This window comes from Elephantulus edwardii, unplaced genomic scaffold (genome assembly GCF_000299155.1).
Source record: "Elephantulus edwardii isolate Elephantulus edwardi_28Jun2011 unplaced genomic scaffold, EleEdw1.0 scaffold00186, whole genome shotgun sequence".
NCBI classification, from domain to species: Eukaryota; Metazoa; Chordata; class Mammalia; order Macroscelidea; family Macroscelididae; genus Elephantulus; species Elephantulus edwardii.
Genome location: NW_006399936.1, coordinates 1,415,711 through 1,428,239, shown reverse-complemented (window position 1 = coordinate 1,428,239; position 12,529 = coordinate 1,415,711). Strand labels below are relative to the sequence as shown.

Genomic DNA, 12,529 nt, shown 5'->3' with positions numbered 1-12,529 from the left:
CCGCCGCGGCCGCCGCCTCCACTGGCGTCTTCCCCGCCAAGGTGCTGGGCTTCCGCGTGTGCGGCCTTTACCGCGAGTGGGTGAGCCGCACCGAGGGCGACTTGAGCCAGCTGGTGCCTGGGGGTCCGGCCTGAGTCCGGGGTGCAGGGAGCACTGCTCACGCTGCTGCCGCCCCTTTCTGTCTGCCTCTGAATGTCTTCACCTCTCGGCTCCATTTCTGTCTGCTCTGTAAAGCCTTATCTCTTTCCCCCCTTCCTTCTCTGGGCCCTCTTGTGTGTGTGTGTATCACTATTCCTTTGCCCTTTTTACTCCACCTTGGTTCTGCCTCTGTCTCTCTTGACGGACCGGACCGTGTCACCCTCTCAGGGGATCTCCTGTGAATGTCTTGTATCAGCCTCATCTTAAGGAGGCGACAAGCAGCAAATCACGTTCGACTTTATCTTTACTTCGCCTAGATCTCTCTGCCTCTCTGTCCTCTTTTGACCAAGGAAAGTGCCTGTTGGCCCAATGGTGGGAAGGCTGCTCCAGATTAATTTCAGCCACTTCTCCCCCAGGACCACTCTGCCTGCTGTCCCCATTCTTCCCCATCCCATCCCTCTCCTTTTGCTGTCCGACCCCCACCATTACCTGCCTTTGTCTTATCCCTGCGTAGCCCAGGGTCCCCAAGCTTACCCCACCCTTCACCCACCCCCACTAGACCCACCCTTCTCACCTACGTGTGTAGAAAAGAGCCAGACTTTTATTTTTAAAAAAGTTTTATTTCTGAGAATAAATTAACTTTTTTTAAAATGTTTCAAAATAAAAAGCAAACTAAAGTTATCTGTAAGTACAGTTGTTGCGAATAAATGGGGAGACAGCTTTGCAAATAGGATCCTTTAGGGTGCAACTAAAACCCCCCGTAAACTCACAGGATACATGCTAAATGATAAATGGATGCGTGAAAGCTTTGGAACCTGGGACACCATCTGTCACTCCAGAATAGGAAATGATATGTCCTGAGCAGAAAATAGATAGGAAATGAAGTCCTGAGATCTTCAAGAATTGGCTTTCTGTTGTTCCAGAAACTCAACCCCTTGAGACAGGGCGTTGGAGCAGTGGTCACAGGCAGAGAGGTAGCTAGGGAGGAAATTAATCCTTCCCTCCAGCAGACAAAAAGGGGGAATGACTCCCTGTTGAAAGGCCCTATCTTCAGACAGGAAGTGAGGTAGATAAGAGTGTAGCCCCCAGAAGAGGAAAGTCTTAGGAAGAGCCCAGAAAGAAAACCAACTCTCCTTTTCTGGCAGGTGGGAAGCAAGGCCTCTCCAGCACTTAGTCCACTCAGGAAGTTTACCACTGAATTTGTAACCCAGGAAATGGTGCCACTGGAGATCCATCCAGATCTGGAAGGAGATTGTTGGATCTGGGCAGGAAAGCCCAGGCATTAAGGAATAGAGGCCTGGCTTCCAGGGAGTATTCCCAAAGACAGGCAGGGCACATAGTCCTGTTTGCGACACAAGGCACGCCTCCTTTATCCAGTCAGACTTCAATCCATTGGGAAAGGCACAGTGTTGCAACCTTGGACAGGATGTCCCACATCTTCTATGCTGGATATTTGGCCTTGAGCAGAGCCAAGTCCCTCACAGCTCGATCTGTCCAGTGGCCGTATTCCCTGGTTACTATATAGCCCCGACATTTCCTCTCAAAGGCTGAAGCCCCAAATGGCACAGGACCAAGAGTGTCCTCTTCTGGGGGAATGGGGAGACCCAAGGCAGTCATGATGGCAGCCATGTTGCCCAGTAGACCTTGGGCCCTGAGCCTTGCAGCTCCAAGCTGGGCCAGCAGGATGGGACTGCCAGGGTTCAAGTCGATCTGGTCATCCCCAACAAGCTGGAGGTGCTGGGTCAAGGCCAAAAAGGCCCCCTGGGCATGGCTCAGTCGCTCCCCATCTTCCAGGGCGTGCCAGGTCTTGAAGGAAACAGCAGCAGAAGGCAGACTGCTGAGCTGAAGCTCTGGAGCCGAGAAGCCCGGGTCACTGAAGGGACTGCCCTGGTACTGGAGCTGTGTGAAAAACAGAGACAGATGCACATGAGGGGACTTGGGGATACCCTAGGGCCCTAGTTTCACATCTGCCTTCCTTTGCAGAGCAACTGGTGGATTAAAACCACCTAGCCTCAGTTTTTCAGAGCAACTTCTTACCACTAGGCCACTAGAGGGCACTATCATCGGTTATTAATAATATAGTTCCATTAACACCAATTGACATATTGTTTATGATCATATTTTCCTTTTTTATATTAATTTTTAAAATAATTTTAATGAGCATTTACAGAGATTTTGGATTTCCATTCATTCATTGCTGCACTTCTCTCCCTGCCCATCCCTCCCCCCATATGATCATATTTTCAGTTGCCCCTCCACTATTTCTTTTTCTTTTTTTTACAATACTTCATTGTTTTGTTTCTTAATTTTATTATCTAAACATAACTCATTGCCTTTGAGTTAATTCCAACTCATGGTGACGGTATAAAACTCACTGCTGTCGAGTTGGAACCAACTCACAGCTGACCTGCCAGGGGATTTTCAGAATTTGAAATTACACCGGAGGAGAAGCCTATCTTTCTCCTGCGGAGCCACTGGTAGATTTGAACCACCAGAGGGGCGCTCCCTTTGAGTTAGTAGTGCAACGCCCTACCCACTAGGCCACCAGAGCACTGGGACAACCACCTGGTGTTGTCTTGGGTCTTCAAGTTTGAACTGACTCAAAACTGACCCTCCAGAGGTCTGGTGGCCTAGTGGCAGGAAACTGCACTGCAATTCCAGAGGTGCGAGGTTCAAATCCACCAGATGCTCTGCTGAAGAAGGAAGAACAATCGCCTCTTGTACCAGTCAGATCGAATTTGACGGTACACACATTAAAAAGAAAAAACAAAGCTGACCCTCAAGCAGATTTTCACAGGAAGAGGTTGCCCATCTTTCTTCTCAGGAGCAGCTGGTGGATTTGAACAACCTGCCTTTGGGTTGTTAAACAGCACAACCCTTGGAGGAGCTCTGGTGGCCTAGTGGCAAGGAGCTGCAACTACAATCCCAGAGGCACACGGTTCTAATCCACCCAGATGCTCTGCCAGGAAAAGGAGGAACAATCTCCTCCTGTACCAGTCAGATCTGATTTGATGGTACACACACACACACATACACACAGAAACAGCGCAACTCTTTACCCACTAGGGCACCAGAGCTGCCGAGTGATCCTACAGGGCCAGAAAAGCTGCCTTGTAGGGTTTCCAAGGCTACAAAATTTTATAGAAACAGGCAGCCACATCTTCCTTCCATGGAGAATGGCTGACTTTTCAGTTGGCAGTTTTAACGATTCACGCCGTGAAGGCTCCTTCCTAATTTTACAGTGAAACTCACTGCCATCGACTGGGTTCTGACTCATAGCGACCCTCCAGAAGTTTCTTAATTTTACTCTCTGTAAATCTTAATGAGAGGAGACTGCCTGTCTTCCTCTGAGTAGCTAGTAGATTCGAACCAGTAGAGAAGCGCCACATTTAGGTTAACAGTGCAACACTCTACGGACTATGCCATCAGAACTATCATTATAGGAATTAATAAAGAATTGTTAACATCATTCAATTTAGTTGTGAGCCTTCTCCACTGACATTCTTTTCTCCATAGCCTTCGGCCCAAGGAACCTTAGAATAAACTGATAAATCCCTTGACTGATAGATGACCTAGTCCTGCACATGTATTGTACAATTAGGTAAACTGAGGCTCAGATGGTGACCGTGCCTATGACTTGTCCAAGACCATCCAGGAAAAGGTGGAAAATAATGGACTAGAACCAGGTTGGAATGACTTCCTAGCAGCCTACAATACAGGGCAATGGAAAAGTGACAAACTCCAAGGCTTCCAGCACCAGGTAGCTCATGCCATTTGGGGTGGGAGTGCTAGGAAGGCAGGGTGAAGAGGAGGAAGAGAGGCAGGAGCAAGCCTTTGGTCAACCCCTGTGTCTGTCTCAGGCAGACGTCATATTCAGAAGTTGAACAAGCACCAAATGTGTTAAACTAAAACCACCTGTGGGTCAGACCTAGTAATGGGCTGCTGGCTTCAATTTCTAAAGGGGGAGGGGGCAGGGAAATGGCACACCTGGTTTCAGATTCTGGCACTGTCAGTCGTTAGCTGGGAAGCTGTGGGCAAGCCATTCACCCTCTGTAAGAGTTAGTTTTCTCATCTGTGAAGCGGACTGTAATTCCACTTCTTCACACTGTTTGAGGGGTCAATGGGAATGTGGCAGAGTACTAGGCATTGTATGGGGCTCAGTTAGCATGCAGCACAATTATGGAAATTATTACGACTGTGTAAAACCCTTTCCCTCTGAGTGGTTTCCTTAATTAGACATGGGAACAGTCCTGAGATGTCAATAGAGGTAGCATCACAATGTTACTTACTTTGCAGCCAATAAAGTCAAGGCCAAGAGAGAAGCAATGCTTTGCCCAAAATCACACAGCCACCAGTAGCAAAATCTGTGTAGATGTGGCTCTCATTAATAGAGTCCTATCCCCGTGGGCTCACAGGGAAGTCCTGGGCTTGCTCTTGTCCCTCTACCCAGGACTAGGCCAGTGCCCTTCTCCCTGTGTCCCCAGCTCAGGCCCAGTGTCACTCACATAAGTCTGCAGCAGCGTTGAGGTGTTCTTCTGCATGTAAAGCGCCAGACTGTAGGCTTGTCTGATGGGCTCGGCTGGGGAGATGGGAGCTGCTGCACTGAAGGGGGGCAGCAGCAGGCTCAGCAAGCCGAGGGGAGCTGCAAAGGAAACCAGGAGTCAGCACCATGTTCTTTATCCTGCCTGCTGATTCCTTCATTCATCAGAGCAACTCCTCAATAGGCACAGTCCCTACAGCCTGCAATGAACTCGTTCATCCGGGTCAGGGCAGAATCACCCCATACAGGGTACAAGTGGATTGCTTCTAGACAGGAATCCTCTAGCCTGAACGGAGTCAGCTTCCTACTTGAGACTTTTAAGTTGGATCTTAACAAGCATCTCAAGTTCAGCACATCCAGTACTTGACCCTGAATCTCCCTGTCTCCAGCCCACTCCTCCTCCAACCTGCTCCAACTCAGACAGGAAAAACTGCATTCTCCCAGCTGCTCAGACCAAAGCCACAGTGTGCTCTTTGACTCCTCACTTTCTCTTTCTCTTCACAGTGAATCCTGACGGGTAGCCTTTATTTCTTGATCTGCTCATCGCAAGGGCAGTTGTTCTCTTGGTGAAAACTAATCGACTTGTGCACTTTTTTGTGGCTTTGTTACTTTAAAATAAATTTTTAAAGGGAGCTCTGGTGGCCTAGTGACAAGAAGCTGCCTTGCAATCCTAGAGGTATGCGGTTCGAATCCACCAGATGCTTTGCTGGAGAAGGGTCAATCTCCTTCTGTATCAGTCAGATCCAAGTTGATGGTACACACACAAAAAAGAATAAAATAAAATTTTAAGAAAAAAAATTTAGAAGATACACTCAGCATCTAACCACTTCACCCTTTCTTGAGAGGCGGTTACTTCAGTCTGAGCCACCATCTTCTTGTGCCTAGGCCACCACAGTAGCCTCCTCCTTGGTCTCTCTATCCATATGCACTGGAATTCGATCGTGTCCCTTCTCTGCTCAGACCATCCCATGGCCCCCACTTCACTCAGTAAAAGCCAGAGTCCTCAGTGTGGGCTGCAAAGCCCTGCTCCCTCTCTCACTCCCTCTCCTTCACCTCAGCCTCAATCATCTTCCTGCTGTTCTCTCTCTTATTTGTATCACAGTATGGATGCAGCAAGCCCTGTAGTTGATCAATTCTGATATTTTGCTTCTGCCAACAAGACACACTGATGAAGCTTCCAAAGTCCACCGGGCTTCCAAAGCCCTCCCTCAATCTATTTTTCCCCCAGAAGCTAGAACCTTCTGAAGTCAATGGAAAACTAACATTGTCTCTCGTCTGTCCCAGACTCTGCACTGGCTCCCTGGAAAACCCCAGACTCCTTGGAGTGGCCTGCCGGCCCCACACATTCGAGGTCCTGAGCCTCAGCTTGGTCTTGCAGCACTGCACTCTTCCTTTCTGCCCCACTAATACTTCAAGCATATCCTTCCTTCCCTTGCTCCTGGTTGCACTTTTTCAAAAACAGATTTCTTTGTTCTTTTGGCAGTCATGAGATATTCAGTACTCTTCTCCAACACCACAGTTCAAAGGCTTTGATTCTTCAGTCACCCTTATTCATTGTTCAACTTTCACATACATAGGAAGCGATTGAAGAGAGAATGACCTGGATCGGTACGCCTTAGTCTTTAAAGTGACACCACTGTTCTTTATCACTTTGGAGAGGCTCTTGACAGCAGATTTCCCCCAATGAAAATGCCAGATGCTGCCCTCTTTGAGATCTTGCCATTTATGTTTATTCCCATCACCAGTGAAAGTTTCAGAAAGGAAGGACACTTCTGAGACACTAGCTAAGAACCAATGGGGAAGTAGAAGCTGGCCTTCTTATTCTTCTTCCTACAGTCTCCTGTTCCTCTGTTGTTCATAGGGCACATTGTTAAGAGAGGCCGGTCCTTGGAAAAAGACATCTTGCTTGGAAAGTTGGAGGGTCAGTGAAGGGAGAGGAAGACCTTCAACAAAGTTGACTGACACAGTGGGCTTGAGTATATCAGAGATATGAGCATGGGGACAGGGCTCAGATCCCTTGTTCATAGGGGTCACTATGAATCCTGATCGACTTGACAGCACCTAACAACAGTCTGAATTCCCAGAAGTTCAGAGCCAATTAAGCGATGGCCAAAGGTAAAGACCCTTTACCTTTACTTTAATCACTCATTCAGTCGTTCAACAAACTTGGACCGCTGCTCTCACCTTCTATCCATAATAGCATTATAATTTACTTAGTTATTACATATACTGTCTGTCTACAGAATAGAATCTTTATGATGCCAGAGATTTTTGTCTGTCTTGTATACTTCTTTACCCTCAAATGCCTAGAGCAGTATCTAGCACACAGTTGTTTGGTACACAGTAGGCACTCAATAAACACATGTTGAAAAATGAAGGAACAATGATGAGTATCAGATGAAACTTTTAAGAAAGCTGTCAAGAAATCAATTTATTGCAATGGGCTGTGAAAGACCACTTTAAAATGTTAAAAAACAAAACAAAGCAATTTTAAAAAACAAAGATCTCTTTGCTTTTTAAGGTGTGCTTGACAAAGTTCTTGATCTTTTCATTTGTTTCATATGTACCAAAAAGATGGAAAATGAATAAGGAAGAGTAAAGAAGAATTGATACATTTCCATTATGGTATCGGCAAAGCATGTGAGTATGTCTTGAACCACAAAAGAATGGAAAAAATAACGAACTTGGAAGAGGTACATCCGGTCAGAATGCTCCTTAGCAAGCATGGTGCAACTTCAAGTCACATACTCCGGATGTATTATCAGAAGGGCCATTCCCTGGAGAAGTACATCACACTTGGTAACATAGCCGGTCAATGAAAGAGAAGACCCTCAAGGACATGTACTCACAGAGTGGTCCCAACAACCACTTCAAATAGAGCAATGGTTGTGAGGCTGGTGCAAGACCAGGCATGTGGCTATGAGTTCGCACCAATTCAGTGGCACCTAACAAGAACAACAACAACAACATGTGTGGATAGAACTGTCCCCAGCCTCTTCAAAGACAGCCGCCGGGGACATGGGTCAGATGGACCAGAAGGGCCAAGTACTGCGTCCTTCCCTCCCGGCCTCAGGCCCTGGGCCACTTCCCGCTTCACTCACCCAGCAGGCAGCTCATGCTCTGTCCTTGGCACCTCCCTCTCTCTGCAGTCTCCGGGTTGGGTTTTTCAGGGACACCTCTCCTCCGGTCCCTCAGGTAGTTTTCTATCTAGGGCTGAGTCCCAGCGCCTGGGAAAGAAGGAGCCCCACCCAGTGAAGGCGGTGAGTAAGCAGGGTCTTGACAAAGAATGAGAGGCAGACCCTGAGGCAGACCTTAAGGACCAGAGACAGAGATTTGAGAGGGACCTAGAAGAGGGCTTGCATTCCAAGAGAAGAGGTCTGGATGAAGCGCAAAAACCCCAGAAACAGCAGGCAGGGAGTGGACACTGAAGTGAACCCCAGTCCTCCACGGCCCCCAGACTCGGTCTTAAACCCTAGTGGCTGGCAGGGAGGGGGCCAGGGCGGGGAGGGGATTATCGGGGGACAAAGGGGCCGCCCCGCTCCCTGCTGCTCCGCACGTCCTGGGATCCAGTTTCCCCTGAGGAGGCGGCCCCCTGCTCCGCCCCACAGGGACCCAAGTGTTCTGTCCAGGCTCCCAAGAAGTCTGAAAGAGGGACAGGAGGAGTGGTGTGCAGGCGACACAACCTATGCCCAGGTGCACCTGAGATGCAGGAACCTGCACACGTCTGCACGCTTTGGCACGTGGGCAGACACCAGGCATGTGCGCACGCTTCCATCATTCATTCATTCCACACATACATATGGAACAACCATGTTCCTCTACTTGTTTGAGGTGCTGGGAAAAGAACAGGAAACAATACGGGAGGAGATGTATATGTATATGTATATGTATATGTATATGTATATAATATATATACATACTGACATATATATACATATACATACATATATTTCTTTCCTCATGAAGCTGACACTCTAGTAGGTGTGTCTACGTGAATGTTGTTTCTTGCACACCCTACCACGATACACATCCAGAATCCCTAAGATGAGTGACATACGTACACCCAGAGGCAGATAGTGGGGGGTGTAGAGTGAGGGCTCACACCCCTCCCACTGAAGGCACGAGACACACCCATTCATTCATCTATATATTCATCCATCCATCCATACATTCATCTACACATTCAATAAACTCAACTAAACTCATTGCATTGCCATTGTGTTGGAATCAACTCATAGCTGACTCTCCAGTGGGTTTTCAGAAACCATAAGTCACATGAAAGGAGATTGCCCAGATTTCGCTTGAGGAGCAGCTGGTAGATTTGAACCGCCTGCCTTTGGGGTGGCAGTACAGCTCTTTACTCACTAGGCCAAATGACCCCCTTATGGTATGCCAGGGATAAGAATGAGTAAAGCAGTCAAGGTTTCTGCCTTAAGGAGCTAACTGTTCTGTAGGGGAGACCAATAGTAAAGAAACAACAACAACAAAAATCCCAGTATGACCAGGTGCTGAGGAAAAATCCAAACAGAGTGATGTGATTAGCTGGGGGTCAGGGGAGACTTAGAACAGTCAACTGAGGCCAAGAGAGGGGCAGTTCTTCCCTGGAGTTCACCCAGCAAGATGGAGACAGATCCAAAGCTCCTGCCCTCCAGCTTGGGCACAGGTTTTGGGAATCCAACTATGAGCTCAGAGAAGCAAAAAATGGAAAGAAAAACTAGGTCAGGGGCATTATCTTAAGCAGGGTCTCTAGGGCTAGGGGCTGCCAGGGCTGCCAGGCGGGTCCTGTGCTGGGCAGGCAGTGATGTCAGGGGATTAGAGGAGGCCCATTGAGTGGGTGCAGTGAGGCGTGGGCCGGGCCATGGCAGTGGAGGAGGCAGAGGAGAGGCAGGAGAGGAGGAGAAGAGGGAGGCAGATACTCGATCTGGTGCTATTCACAGGTGGACGGTGTACGTGGGGCCGGGCGTCACCCTGGAGGACAAGCTAACCTCTGCTGGATCCCACCACTGCTACCTCTGCCAAGGCTCCACTTTCTCTCTGTGTGGACCCCCGTCAAGGAATTAGCCCCTCTCCAGGCCCAGCTCCACTTGTCTTGGCATAGATAATTAGCTCCCTTAGGAAGCACTGGTGGCCTAGTGGCAAGAAGCTGTGCTGCAATTCTGAAGGCACACAGTACGAATCCACCAGCTGCTCCACGGCAGAAGGATGGACAGTCTCCTCCCGAGTGATTAACTGCCTCTGGAAACCTGCCAGAGGGTCAGCTATGGGTTGCTTCTCACTTGACGGTACACACAGCAACAACAACCTTGTCCTGGCAGACACATCTGTCTCCTCTGGTTTGAAAGCTGATAACGTGAGGATCTCGGCAACTTAAAAGCTGACTGAGACAGGCTCCAATCCTGCTTTGGTCCTCACTAGTTGGGTGATAGGAGCGCTGGTGGCCTCATCTGCAGGGAGTTGTGCTGTTAACCTAAAAAGGCAGCAGCTCCCTGGCTGTTTGAATCCACCGGTGGTTTCATGCAAGAAAGGTGGGCAAACTCCTGCTATGCAACTTACACCCTTGGGAATCCACTGGCGCATCAGCTTCGGTTCAGTTCTGAAGAGACAGAAGTGAGATTGAGGAGCTGGGTGATCTTGGGCAAGCTGCTTAAAACTCTCTGGGCCTCAGTTTATTTCCTCATCTGGAAACGGGGGATACTACTTCCCACCACACATGCTCTCACTAACCCCACCCACTAAGCACCTTGACTGACAGGAAGTCTAACCCCACCGGAACCTCTCAAGCATTGTGTCAGTGGTGTATCATATTCAAACAATGCCATAAAGCTTGATGGCCCTTGAGCCCATGCTTTGAGCCTCGTCCCCACATAACTATGCTCTCAAGAAAACTGGTACATTTTCATCCTCCTTGGACATTCTGATGGTCTAGCCTGCATGGAGTTTTGCTGCTGATCCAAAGTTTGAATGCACCAGCAGCTGTTGTTAGGTGCCATCGAGTCCACTATGATCCTTAGCGACCCTGTAAATAACAGATCTGTGCTATCCTCACACTTCCTGACATACTAGAGTTCATTGTGGCAGTCACTGTGTCAATCCACCTGATCAAGGATCTTCCTCTCTTTTGCTGACCTTTCACATTTCTGAGCATCGAGTTCCTCTCCAAGGAATAGCCCCTCCTAGTGCCTGACGTGTGTGAGGCAAAGCCTTACCATCTTTGCTTCCAAAAAGCACTCTAGCTGCACCTTTTCTAGACTTACTTGTTCTTTTGGCAGTCCATGGGATGTTCAGTACTCTTCTCCAAAACCACAACTCAAAGGCATCAATTCTTCTTCTGTCTTCTTTATTCATTGTACGTCAGGGTTGTATTCTATCTCCAGAGCTATTCAACCTGTATGCTGAGCAAAGTATTTGAGAAAATGGACTCTGTGAAAAGGAATATGGCATCAGGATCGAAGGGAAACTCATCAATAACTTGTGTTATGTAGGTGACACAACCTTGCTTGCTGAAAGTGAGGAGGACTTGAAGGGCTTGTTGAAGAAGATCAAAGTATACAGCCTTCAATATGGATTGCATCTCAATGTCAAGAAAACAAAGTTCCTACCACTGGGTCAATAGCCAGCATCATGATAGATGGAGAAAAGATTGAAACTGTCAACAATTTCATCTTACTTGGATCCACAGTTAACACCTTTGGTATCAGCAGTCAGGAAAATCAGGAGATGTGGTGCACTGAGAAAGTCCGCAGTTAGAGACTTCTCCAAATTATTGAGGAGTATGATGTCAGTTTGAAGACCAAAGTGCATCTGATTCAGTCCGTGCTCCTTCTGGTCACTTGCTATGTATCAGCAGTGCTGCAGGAGAAAGATAGACAATCTCTCCCCGTACAATTTAGAGTCTCCTGAAAACTCACCAGACGGTCAACTATGAGTTGATCCTAACTACACAGCAGTGAGTCAAGCACGTTCAATATTACTGAGCCAACCACGTAATGAGACTCAGTCAGAACAAACGAAAATGGAGTCCAAAGCAGATCCTTACCTGGATCCCAATATTAGCCCCAACTCCATTCCCAACCTTGACAACCCACCCACATCCCTAACTGTTCCAGGCAGAGGGAACAGCCAATAAAATACTCTGACATAGAGGTGTATCTGGCATGGTTTATGAATAACCAAGGCCAAGCAGAGAGAAAAGAGAAGACTGGAGGTTAGTGAGAAAGGGTCCATTTATCCCCCTTTTTACCATCTTGTCTATCTTTCCTTGGATTCCATTGCATCAGTATAAAGTCCCAGCTCTTAAGCATGACTTTGCTGTGATACTGCAGTTTCCGCTCAGGCTTGAGTCTCACTTCCTGCTTTTCCTTACGTCCTTCAGCAATACAAATTACCTATAGGTCCTACTAAACACCTGGGCTTTGCTCCTGGAGTTCTCCTTGCATAGAATGCTCTCCTGTTCCTTTTTCACTGACACAGTCCTGCTTACTTTTTTTTTTATTAATTTCAATGGACATTTACAGAGACTTTGGATTTCCATTCATTCATTGTTGCACTTTTTCCCCTGACCCCCCGCCCAGTACACTCTTCTTTTTGAAAAGTAAAAGAAAAATTCTTTCATTGTTTTACAATCCCTCCCCCCAGGTCCACTCCACTATGCAGCCTTCATTCTGGACTTCTGTCATGACAATAATACCTAATCACATATCCCTTTTAAACAGTTTTCTCCATAATCTGTTTCAATCATGCTTACTTTTTTTTTTCTATAATTATATTTTTATTAATTTTCATAAACATTTACAGAGATTTTGGGCTTCCACTCATTCATTGTTGCACTATTCTCTCTACCCTCCTCCCAGT

General features: G+C 47.5%; 2 protein-coding genes across 2 annotated transcripts in view; one reads left to right on the top strand and one right to left on the bottom strand.

Moving 5' to 3' along the window:
* Positions 1–134, top strand: part of CTF1 (cardiotrophin 1) — a 3,839-nt gene extending 3,705 nt beyond the window's left edge. The window contains exon 4 of the mRNA XM_006896603.1: positions 3–134. Within this exon, the coding sequence (XP_006896665.1) occupies positions 3–134 (132 nt within the window). The remainder of the gene's footprint in view (positions 1–2) is intronic.
* A 1,444-nt stretch (positions 135–1,578) lies between these two features.
* The window catches only part of LOC102854748 (cardiotrophin-2-like), a 16,088-nt gene continuing 5,137 nt past the window's right edge, over positions 1,579–12,529 (bottom strand). Inside the window, exons 2-3 of the mRNA XM_006896602.1 lie at positions 4,644–4,780; positions 1,579–2,037 (exon numbers count right to left, since the gene is read on the bottom strand). Of these exons, the coding sequence (XP_006896664.1) occupies positions 1,579–2,037; positions 4,644–4,780 (596 nt within the window). The remainder of the gene's footprint in view (positions 2,038–4,643; positions 4,781–12,529) is intronic.